This window comes from Ranitomeya variabilis, chromosome 3 (assembly GCF_051348905.1).
Source record: "Ranitomeya variabilis isolate aRanVar5 chromosome 3, aRanVar5.hap1, whole genome shotgun sequence".
NCBI lineage: Eukaryota > Metazoa > Chordata > Amphibia > Anura > Dendrobatidae > Ranitomeya > Ranitomeya variabilis.
In genome coordinates, this window is record NC_135234.1 from 422,837,804 (window position 1) to 422,854,378 (window position 16,575).

General features: G+C 40.9%; 1 protein-coding gene across 2 annotated transcripts in view; it reads right to left on the bottom strand.

The window, feature by feature from the left end:
- Positions 1-16,575, bottom strand: part of VPS53 (VPS53 subunit of GARP complex) — a 276,186-nt gene that overhangs the window by 173,651 nt on the left and 85,960 nt on the right. For both annotated transcript variants that reach the window (XM_077296357.1, XM_077296358.1), the window contains exons 8-10: positions 16,342-16,420; positions 12,994-13,137; positions 11,014-11,156 (exon numbers count right to left, since the gene is read on the bottom strand). In XM_077296357.1, the coding sequence (XP_077152472.1) occupies positions 11,014-11,156; positions 12,994-13,137; positions 16,342-16,420 (366 nt within the window). The remainder of the gene's footprint in view (positions 1-11,013; positions 11,157-12,993; positions 13,138-16,341; positions 16,421-16,575) is intronic.

A 16,575-nucleotide genomic window follows, 5' to 3' on the forward strand; every position in this document is an offset into this window, starting at 1 on the left:
TCCCACCCCACGCCCCCATTCCCAAACACCTGAAGCCGAAGTACAACATGTGCATAAAAAAGACGAAACAATATATTAAAAGCAAAACTAGTATAATAACCTGGAATAAGTACTTACGTCCTTGTCCTTTTTCATAACCCAAATACTTAAAAGGATCTAAATAGTAATTATAAAAATAAGACTAATAGCAACCTCTAAAATAGCAGCATGTCTAATGTGCATTCCCCTAAACATCGGAGACATAAATCCTTATAGTCATACAAAGGGGACCGGTGAGTGCTGCCGCAATTTCTCTTTGTTTTAATAAGCATGCTTTTGCATGCGTTTTAGCATGCGTTCGCACATGCAGACGATACGCTGCGGACACATATGCAAATGTGAACTTAGCCTTAGCCCCAGATTTTTAATTTTCACAAGGATAGCAGGAGAAAGTTGACAACAAAATTTGTTGTGCAATTTCTCCTGAGAAAGGAGTTAACTCGTCGGACAGTTTTATAGGTCGTGTTGTTCCAGGCTGGGCGATACTAAATGTGTACTTTCATGGTTTAATTTTCTACTATATAATTGTCTAAGGGTCACTTCCGTCTGTCTGTCACGGATATTCATTGGTCGCGGCCTCTGTCTGTCATGGAAATCCAAGTCGCTGATTGGTCGTGGTAAAACGCCCACGACCATTGCCACGACCAATCAGTGACGGCCATAGTCTGGCAGCGAAATGGCCGCTGCTTTACTGCCCTGCAGTCAGCGCTGAGCGCTCACACAGGGTTAATGCCAGCGTTAACGGACCGCGGTGTAACGCACTCCGTTAACGCAGCTATTAACCCTGTGTGACCAACTTTTTACTATTGATGCTGAGTATGCAGCATCAATAGTAAAAAGATCTAATGTTACAAATAATAATAATAATAATAATTAAAAAAAAGGTTATTCTCGCCTTCCGACGTCACGTTCTGTCCTTGGCGGTGCAAGCGCCAGGTTCCGGTGCCAAGGATGCTATGCGAGAAGGACCTGCCATGACGTTGCAGTCATGTGACCGGGACGTCATCACAGGTCCTGTGCTCATACCAACCCTGGGACCGGAAGCTCCCGTGTGCACCGCACTCAGGCGCCAGGACATCAAGGGGCCTTCGGAAGGTGAGTATATGTTTATTTTTTATTTTAAGTCTTTTTTAACCACGCATATAGTGCCCACATTGCTATATACTACGTGGGCTGTCTTACATACTGCGTGGGCTATGTTATATACTACATCTCTGTGCTATATACTATGTAGCTGGGCAATATAGAACGTGACTGTGCAATATACAACGTGACTGTGCAATGTACAACGTGGCTGTGCAATATACAACATGGCTGTGCAATATACTACGTGCTCTGTGTTATATCCTACATAGCTGTTCAATATACTATGTGGCTGTGTCGGTTCTGTTATATACTACGTCGACTGTGCAATATACTACGTGGCTGTTATATACTACGTGGCTGTGTAATATACTACGTAGCTATGCAATATACTACGTGCCTCTACAATATACTACGTGGCTATGTTATATACTACGTGGCTCTGCTATATACTACGTCGCTGACCAATATACTACATAGCTGTGCAATACACTACGTAGCTGTGCAATACACTACGTGACTGTTATATACTACGTGGCTGTGCAATATACTACGTGGCTCTACAATATACTACGTAGCTATGTTATATACTACGTGGCTCTGCTATATACTACGTGGCTGTGCAATATACTACGTGGCTCTACAATATACTACGTAGCTATGTTATATACTACGTGGCTCTGCTATATACTACGTGGCTGACCAATATACTACATACCTGTGCAATACACTACGTGGCTCTGTTATATACTACGTGGCTCTGTTATATACTACGTAGCTATGTTATATACTACGTCACTGTGCAATATAGTACGTAGGCTGTGCTATATACTACCTACATATTCTAGAATACCCGATACGTTAGAATCGGGCCACCATCTAGTTTTTCATAAATTTATTTATGGGTACAATATATATTTCTTTTATTATGTTGTGATTTAAAAAAAAATATGTTTACTCCTTTTTTTTATTTTTTACTTATTCCCACTATGGGACTTTCACTTTCTGCAGTCTAATTGCAGGTATAAAGCATTGCTATACCTTATAGCCTGTCAGCCCTGGAGACAGAAGTTAGTTAGATCATGCACTGAGAACTAACTTCCTAGTGCCTGGTGACCCGGATGTTGTCATGACGACATCAGGTCACCATCACAATGATCACGACCCTGCGATAAGGTCTCCGATCCAACGGCAGAGGAGCATTTCATCCCTCTGCCTGCTCACTAAATGCTGCGATTGCAGCATTTAGTGGGTTAAAGTGCGGAAGCAGTGCGGGTACCACTCCTGGCACCGAGAGCCGGGTGTCAGCTATTAAAACAGCTGATACCAGGCGGCAATCACACGAGGACTGCCTCTGTGTAAGCAAAATAAGTATATGTAGATGTATCCATACATCCAAGGTCGGTAAGTACCATATGACCTGGACGTATGGATACGACTAAGGTCATAAAGGGGTTAACCCCTTAACCCCAAGGGTGGTTTGCACGTTAATGACCGGGCCAATTTTTACAATTCTGACCACTGTCCCTTTATGAGGTTGTAACTCTGGAACGCTTGCATGGATCCCGGTGATTCTGACATTGTTTTCTAGTGACATATTGTACTTCATGAGAGTGGTAACATTTCTTTGATATGACTTGCATTTATTTGTTAAAAAAAATGGCAATTTCGCTAACATTTTGAAAATTTCGCAATTTTCCAACTTTGAATTTTCATGCCCTTAAATCACAGAGATGTCACACAAAATATTTAATAAGAAACATTTCCCACATGTCTACTTTACATCAGCACAACTTTGGAACCAACATTTTTTTTTGTTAGGGAGATATAAGGGTTAAAAGTTGACCAGCAATTTCTCATTTTTACATCACCATATTTTTTTCAGGACCACATCACATTTGAAGTCATTTTGAGGGGTCTATATGATAGAAAGTCCATTCATAGAAAAAACAAGAGTGCACTCACCAGTCCTCTGTAATACGATCCTTTATTTAGAACATGTGCAGGTAACCTATAGGGAGAACGCATTCCACGTTCTCCCTATAGGTAAGGCTGGTTTCACACTTGCGTTTTGATCTGCAGCATTTTAAAAAAAACGCATGTTGTGAAAAAACGCATTTAAAGGCGGCAAAACGCCGCATTTTTTAGACGCATGCGTTTTTGCATGCAGAAAAAAAACCGCGGCGTTTTGATGCGCTTTTTCCTGCGTTTTTTAAACGCATGCTGAGAAGTGTGTGACAGCTGCCAATCATCAAAATCAACTAGAAAACCCACTATAAACAGAAATAGCTAGGGTTAGGGATAGGGTTAGGATCCCTAGTAACCCTAGGGATTCTAACCCTAACCCTAACCCTAGGGATCCTAACCCTAACCCTAGGGATCCTAACCCTAAGGGTTAGGGTTAGGATCCCTAGGGATAGGGTTAGGGTTAGGATCCCTAGGGTTACTAAACTTATGGTTAGGGTTAGGATCCCTAGTAACCCTAGGGTTAGGGTTAGGGTTTTCTTGTTTTTTATTGTGTTTAGGGTTAGGGTTTTCTTGTGTTTTCTTGTGTTTTTCTATAAAAACGCATGCGTTTTTAACGCAAGCAAACGCATGTGCTTAAAAACAAATGCGTTTACATAGACAGCAATGCATTTTTTTGCCGCGAATAAACGCATGCGGTTTTTTGCGGCAAAAAAACGCCGCTAGAAATTACTACAGGTTGCATTTCTGCAACTAAACGCACGCGTCAAAAAACGAGTGCGATGCCGAAAACGAGTCAAACGCATGCGTTTTTAATGTTAAGTATAGGAAAAAAAAGGCATGCGTTTTTTAGCGCTAAAACGCTGCAGATCAAAACGCAAGTGTGAAACCAGCCTTACCTGCACATGTTCTAAATAAAGGATCGTATTACAGAGGACCGGTGAGTGCACTCTTGTTTTTTCTATAAATGGACTTTCATATCTGACTGGATTAGGAGCACCCGGATGTCCTACAGAAGGCATAAAATTGGCACAGCAGCGGCACATAGCAGTGGGTATAGTGGGACAACAGTAGCAGCGGTGACGTGTTATTTCTTTTTCTGCAGTACTATATGATAGAAAATAACCATGTGTGACAGCATTCTAAAAACTGCACCCCTCAAGGTCTCAAAACCACATTCAAGAAGTTTATTAATCCTTCAAGTGTTTCACAGGAATTTTTGGAATGTTTAAAAAAAATTAACATTTAACTTTTTTTCACAAAAAATTTACTTCAGCTCCAATTTGTTTTATTTTACCAAGAATAACAGGAGAAATTGGACCCCAACAGTTGTTGTACAATTTGTCCAGAGTACGCCGATCCCCCATATGTGGGGGTAAACCACTGTTTGGGCGCATGGCAGAGCTCGGAAGGGAAGGAGCGCCATTTGACTTTTCAATGCAAAATAGGCTCGAATTGAGATAGTACGCCATGTCTCATTTGGAGAGCCCCTGATGTGCCTTAACAGTGGAAACCCCACAAAAGTGACATCATTTTGGAAAGTAGACCCCCTAAGGAACTTATCTAGATGTGTGGTGAGCTCTTTGAACCCCCAGTGCTTCCCAGAAGTTTATAATGTTGAGCCCTGAAAATTAAAAAATAATTTATCACAAAAATGATCTTTTACCCCCCAATTGTGTATTTTCCCAAGGATATCTGGAGAAATTGGACCCCAAAAGTTGTTCTGCAATTTGTGCTGAGTACGCTGATACCCCATATGTGGGAGAAAACTACTGTTCGGAAGGGAAGAAGTGGCGTTTTGGAATGCAGAATTTGATGGAATGGTCTGCGGGCTTCACGTTTGCAGAGCCCCTGATGTACCTAAACAGTAGAAACCCCCCACAAGTGACCCCATATTGGAAACTAGACCCCCCCAAGGAACTTCTCTAGATGTGTTGTGAGAACTTTGAACCCCCAAGTGTTTCACTAATGTTTATAACGCAGAGCCGTGAAAATAAAAAATCTTTTCTTTTCCACAAAAAAGATTTTTTAGCACCGCAGTTTTGTATTTTCCCAAGCACACAAGAGAAATAGGACCCCAAAAGTCGTAGTCCAATTTGTCCTGAGTACGCTGACACCCCATATGTAGGGGTAAACCACTGTTTGGGCGCACGGCAGAGCTCGAAAGGGAAGGAGCACCATTTTACCTCTTCCACGCAGAATTGGATGGAATGGAGATCGGAAGTCATGTTGCGTTTGCAGTGCCCCTGGTGTGCCTAAACAGTGGAAACCTCCCAATTCTAACTCCAACCCTAACCCCAACACACAACTAACCCTAATCCTTACCACACCCCTAACCCCAACACACCCCTAACCCCAACACACCCCTAACCCTAATCCCAACCCTAACCACACCCCTAACACTGACACACCCCTAACCCCAATCCCAACACACCCCTTGTCACGATATGGTATGAAATATCATAAGTTAGTTTTCTTGCTAGCATGCAGGGGCTAAACCCCCCCTCTCTCTGGTTCTCTTTCCTTCCCTGTGGTTCTAACTGTCTGTGTAGCAGAGCTTGCCTTGTGGGGGAGTTTTATTGACGGAAGGTATTTACGACGGTCATAGCTGCAAGGGAAATTGGTGTTAGCAGGAACTGTTAGAGAAACTTCTAGAATCATGAAAGTCTTTTGTTCCATTTTTGTAAGATATTACGCAAACCGTTTACGTTAAAAACACGAAAATAGATGTTCTTATTCTCTCTCGGTGGATCTATCAATGACTCTAATCACAGGCTTGTAGCTCCCTCTGGTGAAGAAGTAGGGATTGCTCTGTAAATAATAGGACATATTTGATCTCATAAGAAAGCTCATGTTAATACAAGCTGAATGCTGGGTGTGCTATGATTCTGATATGTACTGGAACGGAGTTATAAGCATTAGACCAATTTGTATTCAAAGTACTCAGACTGAAAGGTAGGAGGATCTGGAAAAGCCAGCCCTTTCTGTGATGTCACTAGCTGTAGGTCTTAAGTTTGTGGCCAGATCCCCAGCTTCTTTTTCTTGTCTTTTCCTGTGAGGCCTGAGCAGCACGACAAATGAGCTGGGATGTCTGGTTGCCTGCAATGCAATGATCTGAGAATATGTGAGTGTTATCTTTTCTTCATTTAATCCTTTTATTTTCATAATTACCTTGTACATATTTGCAATTGTCTCATTTGTAACATCTTTGTAAAATATTTTATAAACACTGCCTAAAAATCATTTATGGGGTATACTCTTTAATACTAGTTCGTTCTTCCTGCCCTAAACCGTACCCTGTCTCTGAAGGGAATTACGCTACTATTTTGGGGGTTAGCAGCCGAACCCGGTTAAGCGGCGCTGGTGGCAGCTTACCGTGTGCCGGCTGTTGGGGGGTCACTGTAGCGACTGCGGCTTGATAATTATTGTTCCTGCCTGAGTGGGAGTAGTTATCGCGTTGCTGTAGTGCGCCCAATAGCCAGTACATAGCAGGCAGTCTTTCTGGCGACTAATTACCCCAGGTGCAGTACCTAATCTGACCTGAGAGTAAGGGGGGCGCCAGAGAGCTGCAAGTGTTAAGTGGAACTGTAAGCGGGATAGACACAAATCCCTGCAGTTCATGGTATATTGAAGAGCAGTGGGATACCTAAAATAAGCCCCTGCTGTAAACAAGAGGTCAATAGCCTCGTGTGTGTTTTTTCATCACATTGTGGCAGTGGAGGGATAACAGGATAAGCCCCCCTGCACATGTGATAGCCGTCTGCTGGTCTAAAGTCACCCCAATCCGTGACATATTGTGGGCAGCGGCTAAGGGATCTTGACAGTCACGGTGTGAATCGTGACACCCCTAACGCTAATCCCAACCCTAACCATACCCCTAACCCTTACACACCCCTAACCCAACCGTAAACGTAATCCAAACCCTAACCGCAACTCTAGCCCCAACCCTAACTTTAGCCCCAACCCTAACCATAATGGGAAAATGGAAATACATTTTTTTTATTTTATTTTTCTCTAACTAAGGCCGTGATAAAGGGGGGTTTGACTTACGGGTTTTTATAGCGGGTTTTCATGTTTGGCAGCTGTCACACACTAAAAGACGCTTTTAATGGCAAAAAATATTTTTCGCGTTACCACATGAGAGCTATAATTTTTCCTTATTTTGGTCCACAGAGTCATTTGAGGTCTTGTTTTTTTGCGGGACGAGTTGATGTTTTTACTGGTATCATTTTCGGGCATGTGACGTTTTTTGATCGCTTTTTATTCCGATTTTTGTTAGTCAGGATGAACAAAAAACAGCGATTCGAGAATTTCTTTGGGGGGGGGGCGTTTATACCGTTCCGCGTTTGGTAAAATTGATAAAGCAGTTTTATTCTTCGGGTCAGTACAATTACAGCGATACCTAATTTATATATTTTTTATGTTTTGGCGTTTTTATACAATAAAAACTATTTTATAGAAAAAAAATATTTTTGCATCACTTTATTCTGAGAGCTGAAACTTTTTTATCTTTTTGCTGATGACGCTGTATGGCGGCTCGTTTTTTGCAGGACAAGATGACATTTTCAGCGGTACCATGTTTATTTATATCCATCTTTTTGATCGCGTGTTATTCCACTTTTTGTTTGGCGGTATGATGATAAAGCATTGTTTTTTGACTTTTTTTTATGGTGTTCACTGAAGGGGTTAACTAGCGGGACAGTTTTATAGGTTGCGTCGTTACGGACGCGGCGATACTAAATAGGTGTACTTTTATTGTTTTTTTTTATTTACATAAAGAAATGTATTTATTAGAAAAATCTTTTTTTTTTCCATTTATTTAAGATTTTTTTTTTTTTTTTACTTTGTCCCAGTGTAGGACATCATGGTATAGTGTCAATAGTGTCAGATCGCTGATCTGACACTTTGCACGATCTGACAGGCAGTGCTGCAGGCTTGCCAGCGCCTGCTCTCAGTAGGTGCTTGCAAGCCACCTCCCTGCAGGACCCAGAAGGCCCGCCGCGGCCATCTTAGATCCGGGACCTGCAGGAAGGAGGACAGAGGAGACGCTCGGAACACGATCACTCACGTTGTTCCGAGGGTCTCAGGGAAGCATGCAGGGAGCCCCTGCGTGCTTCCCTGAGACCCTCGGTGTTAGCGACTTGATAGAAAAATACGAAAATGTGAGAGTCCTCAGTGGTTGATACCTTTTAATGGCTAACTGAAAATAATGGTAACAACTTGCAAGCTTTCCAGACTACTAGAGTCTCTTCATAAGGAATAGAATAACACAAAATCTGAAGTGTCACATATTTATTCACAAGAAGACACAGGAATAATGCAATAGACAAGACAAGTGACGTGAAGAAGAACTATCAGTTTGGGACAAGGAGAAATCAGAAGCCCAGCACATGGGTTAAGCAACATAACGAATAAGAAGAACTATACTACATTTCTAATTGGAGGCATTTGCTAATATTATTATTATTACACCTACTACATATTGGGATTGGATTTTGGAGATGGGAATACCACTTTAAGGATTTTTTTTTTAAATGCAGGAGTCACAATATATTTAATCCCAAGCTATCTCTAAAACAAAAAGAGGCCCATCCTGCACAGCATTGTATTGCCGAGTTCAATATATAAATAATAAAGAGCATTTTGGACCTATTTAGACAGATATGATAAATTTGTGATTTAGCTAGACACTTGCATTTTAGACTTTAGTCCCTTTACTGTTAGTTCTGGACAAGAAATAACTGCGGAAAGGTGAGGAGTTCAGGGTACAATTCTGGGCTTTTAAGCCAGCATGTGTACCAGAAGTACAAAGCTCTGGCAGCATATGAAGTTCTCATTAAAGTGAGAACAATGACAGGTATAAAGGGTATTAGAAAAGCTCAAGGGGATTTCTTCTTTTTCCTGGAGAAAGCTCAGCACAGAATATATGATTAAATTATTGAACAACATAGCTGGGCGGCTCAAGGCCTTGCATTAAGCAATCCTTTCACGAAATGAAAAAAGCCTTCGCCGAGTTAAAAAGGAAATGTATGATATTTTTAACGTGCGAGTGAGAGCGGCGTTACTTCGGCTGCGTTATAGCACTCAGGGGTACATTCACAGGGAACCTATGCAGAATAAACAAGAATAAAACCAAGGACACCACTCTGTGATAAAAGCAGAAGCCTGGCAATAAACTCAGGAGTGAATCTGCACAAAATCATACAGTGCTGAACATGAAAAATACAGAGAAATTAATTCTGCACAGCCCAAACCTACAGCAACTAGGAATTCACAGGCTCGTGCATGCGTAAAACTGTAGAATTGGGAAAAAGGTTAACTTAATATTCTTAATTTCTTGAAGAAATTGAATTAAACATTTGTTAGTGGTAAGTCAGTTGTAAGTTTGGGCTCCAAATAAAAGCTAAACAATCTTGCATCATTTATACCTGGCCCTGAAATCCTGTACTATAACAGACGATAATGTGAAAATAAAAAGACAACATAACTTCTTAAACTTCTTAATATGTATCTAGAATCAGAAACGATAATTTTAGCATCACAATTTAAAGGCAGCATTTTAAAAAAGCTGAATGTCTGAACCCGCAAGTCAGGAGCAATATGTAATGCTAACCTGCTACTACAACCCCTGGCAAAAATTATGGAATCACTGGCCTTGGAGGATGTTCATTCAGTGGTTTAATTTTGTAGAAAAAAAGCAGATCACAGACATGGCACAAAACTAAAGTCATTTCAAATGGCAACTTTCTGGCTTTAAGAAGCACTAAAAGAAATCAAGAACAAAAAATGTGGTAGTCAGTAATGGTTACTTTTTTTTAACCAAGCATAGGGGGAAAATTATGGAATCACTCAATTCTGAGGTTTTAAGGTTTTACTCTAAAGTAATAGCTATTGGCTAATAAGAATGGTTACAAATAGAATGGTCTGGTTTTTTAAATTCTTGACGTGCAACAAGGCTATGTTCACACGCTGCGGGTTTTGCTGCGGACCCGCAGCTGTTTTGCAGCTGCGGGTCCGCATCCTTTTTCCATGTAGGTTACAGTACAATGTAACCTAATGGAAAACAAAACCCGCTGTGCCGACGATCCTTTTTTTCTGTGGAAAATCCGCGCGGATTTTCTGCAGAAAAAAAGAAGGACCATGTCACTTCTCGGTGCAGAATCGCAGCGATACTGCACCCATAGAAATGCATTGAACCGCTAACTTCCCGCATGGGGCTGTGCCCACGTTGCGGGAAGTTAAGCGGATAATGTGCGGGTGGTACCCGGGGTGGAGGAGAGGAGACTCTCCTCCAGGCCCTGGGAACCATATTTGGGTGTAAAAAAAAGAATTAAAATAAAAAATCATGCTATACTCACCTCTCTGCGCTGCCCGCGGCGTCCGGTCTCAGTTGCTGTGCCGAACAGGACCTGTGGTGTGGTCACATGACCGTGATGACGCCGCGGTCACATGACCGTGACGTCACAAAGGTCCTTGTCGGCACAGCCGCTTGCAGCGCCGGGGAGATCGAGACGTCAGAGGGTGAGTATAGCCAATTTTTATTATTTTTTACATTACTATTGATGCTGCATATTGCTGCATATGCAGCATCAATAGTACAGCAGTAATCCCGCAGCGGAAACCGCGGAACAAACCGCGATAAATCTGCAGGGATAACCGCAGCGGGTTTGCCCTGCAGATTTATCAATTCCGCTGCGGGATTAACCCGCAGAGGAACCCGCAGCGTGTGAACGTGGCCTTAAGGTTTTACTCTAAAGTAATAGCTATTGGCTAATAAGAATGGTTACAAATAGAATGGTCTGGTTTTTTAAATTCTTGACGTGCAACAATTTTCTATTCTCTTGGTAGCCTTTTATACCATTTCTGGAAAAAAAAAAATGGGGAAAGTTAATTTTGCCAAATGACCATTCTATTCTCTCATCTTACCTGGTTATATGGCAAAATTCCACAGCAATGCGTTCTGTCATACACCAGTCTGCTGGAAACATGCGCCCGTACTTTTCTTCATAATCCACTAGCTGACGTTTGATCCAAGCATAGCGTCTATCAATTTTATCCAGCCATGCAACCTGCCATATAAAAATAGATGTAAAGAAGGAAAAATTTGAAAATTAACTTTTGTTAATCATAGTTAATGCTTCTAAGGTAAAAAAAAAAATCCAGGTGATCGGCGCTTCCACAGTGGGAGTATGGTAGAGATAGGATAAAAAAATATTTTGGCATTTAAAAACAACACGCTACAGCTGTGTAAAATAAAGTTAATATGTATGAAAAAATGTAAATGTTATTTAAAGTGTGCAATACTATTCACATAGTTCTGTAGTGTTTTTTAATGTTATTAACCTGTTTTCAGGATTGAGTCTGCAATTACCTATGTATGAGGGTCATGGATGACAGACTGAAAACAATTGGTGTTTAGGTACTTAATTTCCAACCCCATCCCCACTTCAGCAGAGTGGAGCGCGCATAAGTTGATAGTATTTTGCTATCTTTATCAGACACCTGATGAACGATGTATAAAGCCAAAATGCATTATGTTTCAAATGCCATTTTTATTTTAATAAAAATGATAGTTGAGCATAGCTCCATTACCACAGATATTTCACTATCCCAGTTTCAACCTCTTTTTTTTTTTTTTTTTTTTAAATCAGATACATTTTTATTTAACCAAATTCAAGCAATAAAACAAAAATCGCAATGAGAACTACATTAACAATGGTCATTAGTTTCAGAAAATCCCTTCCTCTCTTCCCCTCCCCCCATTACATACAAGAGCAGCGAATAATGCATGGTATAACCTAAGTTCAGGGTCATCCTCTCTCCACCCAAGGTGTCCATAGTGTCTCAAATGTTCTTATGCCTTTTCTCTTAACATAAATGTTTTATTCCATATTCACAATAGAGTCAGACTGTCTGAAAAATTCCCGCAACGTTGGTGGATCTTCATTTATCCAGTATCTGGCAATTAGTTTCCTCGCACTATATAATAATCTAGCTATTGCCACCTTATATTTATTATGTTCCCGGACCTCCTCCACATATCCCAGAATACACACCACAGGATCCCTCTCAATCCTACAACCATATGCTCCTCCTACGGCATTAAGCACCGCTGTCCAATATGGGCTCAGATTTGGACACTGCCATAACATAAACCTCCATCCTTATTAAACAAAACAATATTTTTGTTTCCAGTTTCTATCACACTCCCATTGTGGAAGCGCCGATTTACTTTCCTTACACTCTCTATCCTCCCGTTGGAACTCCATTGGAAACATTTCCATTAACATCCAGGCTGGTTGCTATCTGTATCGTGGTTAGTTTTGAATCTTTATAGAGTTGTGCGCTAGTTGGCACATCGTCTCAGGTGAGCATATACCACAAATGTTTCACCTTTTTCTTATAATACATTAACTGTGATTAGATAGCGCTCCTTTCATTCCAATCCTACTTACTAACGGTTCGTGCTTCTAAAAACTGAAAACCAAAATGAAACCAGAAACAATGATCTTGGGCTGGTTAAAGCATTTTCACTATATTGTTACAACAGTCCCAATCATTTTGCCTACTTAAACCTACTGATTATTGTTGTAAAATAAAGAAAAACGCTACAGTGCACAATAACTGTTCTGGACACAGTTATAGGTGGTTCCCTCAAGACAATGGCTACAAATAGGTTATAGTCTACAGCTTCTTTATTAACCAGACATAAAAGCTCTTGTAAAAAATGTCTTGTCCCATGGAATACTACATGTGACAGAACTGGAAGCTTCCCTCTGCAACTGCATATATTATTTAGGGGTCCTCTCAGGGGAAAATTCCATAATAACCAGATTGGGTATGCAAATAACATACATCAAGTAAGATACATTAATATTTGTCAAAAACAACTTGATGCATACGTACATCCTGATTTTCCTGGAAGAGAACCGAATATTCAGACAGGTGCTGCCTAATAAATTTCTTGATGATCTCTTGTTTAATCCGTACATCCAAGACATTGGCTACCAAGCAGGCATCACGGAGGACATTACTGGGTCCACCTGGTCTCTGACAAAGCAAAAACAAGAACAAAATGTAGGTTTATTTAACTGGATCTTTGCAAGGTGTTAGAAGTAGGGATAAGTGAACCCAAAACTGTAAAGATCATGGTCCGTACCAGACACCTAGCGCCCCCGAACACAGACTTTGTACTGTATGCTCGGTTTACTGTTCGGGTTTGGCAGACTAAAAAGCTTGTTGAAGTTCTGCAGTGCAGCCAATCAACCAGCTTTTTTGATGATGGCACTTCCAGCTCCATCACAGCCATGCCAAATATTGGTATGGCTGCGATTCGCCGGCACACCATGGTAGAAATGGAAAATAATAATAATAATGATAATAGAAGGGAAAAAAAAAAACAGGGGTCGTCAATATTTTTGATAACAATAGGAGGTAAGCAGACAGCTGCAGCCCCCAGCTGTCTGCTTTATTTTGGCTAGTTGTCAAAAATAGAGGGGCCCCCAAAGCCGTTATTTTTATTTAAATAACTCATTTAAAAAATGGAGTGGTGTTCCCCCAACTTTTCATAACCAGCCAAGGTGAAGACGACAGCTGGTATTCTCAGGCTGGGAAGGTAATTAGATATTTGTCCCTCCCCAGCCTAAAAATAGCAGCCCGCAGCCACCCCAGAAAAAGGAGCATCCAATAGATTTGCCAATTCTGGTGCTTTGCTTCACTCTTCCCGCTTGCCCTGGTGTGCTGGCAAATGGGGTAATATTTGGGGTTGATGGCAGCTGTGTAATGACCACTGACATCAAACCCAGAGGTTGGTAATGGAGCGGCATCTATCAGACACCCTCATTACTAACCAGGTAATTGAATAGTTAAAAAAGACAGATTTTTTTTTTTAATAAAGACTTCTCTCTGAAGTCTATTGAGCTCCTTTCAGAGAACGCAGCTCCATAGACTAGAGCAGCAGCCACTGCCGGGACTCACGCTGCACACCGCGATACCCGGCTGCTGCGAATTGAGGTGACGCCAGTAAGGTCATTTAAGTTCATAGCGGGAGGCTCTCACGATGCACAGCGCCAGTGCGGCACTGATGAACGACTGCCCATCAGTCCAGCAATGGCGCTGCACATGGTGAGGACCGACTGCTATGAACTGAGGTGATCTTACGGACGTCAAATCAATTCACAGTAGCTGGGTCTCAAGGAGCCCAGCGTGAGACCCAGCAGTGGCCGCTGCTCCAGTCTATGGGTCTGCGTTCTCTGAAAAGAGCGCCATAGACTGGATGAACAAGACGGGGATCATAGTGGGACATTCATATTATGGATTACGTTGGACCCTGTGGATTATTTAATTTTTTTTATTACTAATATTTTTTAATAAATAGGGGAAAGAGGGAAATTGTTGGGGGATTTTTTTTTTTTTCAAATAAAGATTTTTCAAAGCATTTTCTTCTCTTTTTGCAGTCTGGGGCTGATATTATTAGGTAGTGAAGGTCCAGGGATATTGGCCCCTTCCCAGAATAATAAGAGCAGCTCAAAGCCGTCTGCTTTTCCTTGGATGGTTATAACAATAGTGGGGACCTCACGCCATTTTTTTCATTTATTTGTTAATAAGTACAATAAAATACACACACAAGGTAGTGCTTCACTCCTCCACTTGGACTTCTGCCTCTTGGTTCAAGATTAATTTATTTTTTTTTATTCTGTTATTTTAAGCCATTTTCCTATCCACATTTGTTTGCAGGGCAATTGTCCTACTCTTACCCCCAGTACTACAAACATTTTACAATGATTTTTACAGCACCAAAGTTAAGATCCCCATTGCCTTATAGGGTTTGGGTGTGGGGTCATGCTCGGGTCAAGATCTGGTACCCAAACCAAACTTTTTTTTCTCAAGTTCTGCCGAACCCGCATTTCCATGGGTACGCTCATCCCTAATCATAAGTTATGTCGTGTGTGTGTGTGTGTGTGTGTGTGTATATGTATGTATGTATGTATATATATATATATATATATATATATATTTTACATTAATTCCAAGGTTTTTTTTACCATTTGTGTGAATCTGAACAATATTAAAAAATATACTACAAGTGCACGTCATCTAAATTTCACCTTCATTTATAAAGAAAAAGGGTACGTTCACACAGGACTTTTTTGCTGCTTTTTTTTGCTGCTTTTTTTTATGCTAATTTTCAGCTGCTTTTTATAGTACCATTAAAGCCTATGAGATTTCAGAAATCTCATGCACACACGTTGGTTTTTTGTTTGATCAGTATTTTCTGCTTTGCTGCTTTTTTTGGACATAGGGCATGTCACTTCTTTCAGCATTTTTGCAGCGTTTTTTCACCCATTGACTTGAATGGGTGATGAAAAAAACGCTGCAAAAACGCTGCAAAAACGCATGTAGCATTATTTGCTGCGTTTTTTGTGCAGAAAATCATGGCCAGCAGGAAGGGATCTCACAGCCAAGAGCTTAAGGGTGTGGTTAGTGAGGTGTGAAGAGCCATTGTGAGCCATTGTGAGGTGTGAAGAGCCATTGTGAGGTGTCCTGATTGTGATCTATTGTGAGGGAGTTCCTGGTAGTAAGGTGTGAAGAGCCATTGTGAGGTGTCCTAGCAGCTGAAAATTGGCATTAAAAAAAAACTGCAGCAAAAATCTGCAGCAAAAAACTGCAGCAAAAATCTGCAGCAAAAAAGTCCTGTGTGAACGTACCCAAAAAACGCACCAAATACGCACCAAAAAACGCACCTAAATTAGCATAAAAAAAGCAGCAAAAAAAAGCAGCAAAAAAGTCCTGTGTGAACGTACCCAAACTTTGTATTTTCCATTTTATGTGGACCTTTAGGGTGTGTGCAAACATTAAGTATTTACTGGCTTTTTGTTACTTTTTTATGCACAGTGAATGCCAGTTTCATATCTGCAACATGTCAATTATTTGAGCGTTTTTCACCTATTCTGATGAATGGAGAAAAAAAGCACTAAAAATGTGTGTATTTTGTGATGCTTTTTTTCCTGCCCACACAAGTATTTGTAGACATTTCAACTGCAAATACTGAACATGTGTTTAAAAGGCCAAAGTTACAGAAACAATTCTGCTGGTTTCATAATTTCTCCCAGATTCCCTTGCTCTCTGCCTGCGCATTGCTTGCTAATACTTTGCATTCTGCAAGTGTAATATGTACCTTATGGTTCATACAACCAACAGATATCCCAACACATCAATATAATGCCTTTAGACATCACCCTTAGAGAAAATTACCTTGGTTCCCTGTGAAGGAAATGCTTCCTCAAAATCAGCAAGTATCTGTTGTCCTAGCTCGGTCTGTGCAGCTTTAACTCTGGTGAGAAAGGAATAAAAATAAAGTTAATTAAAAGAAATCTGCCACCAAGTATTTACCCCTTGCCTGAGAGCAGCATAATTTAGAGAAAGGGACTCTGAATCCAGCGATGTGTCACGTAATGCACTGCTTGCTGTATATAATTACTATTTTAC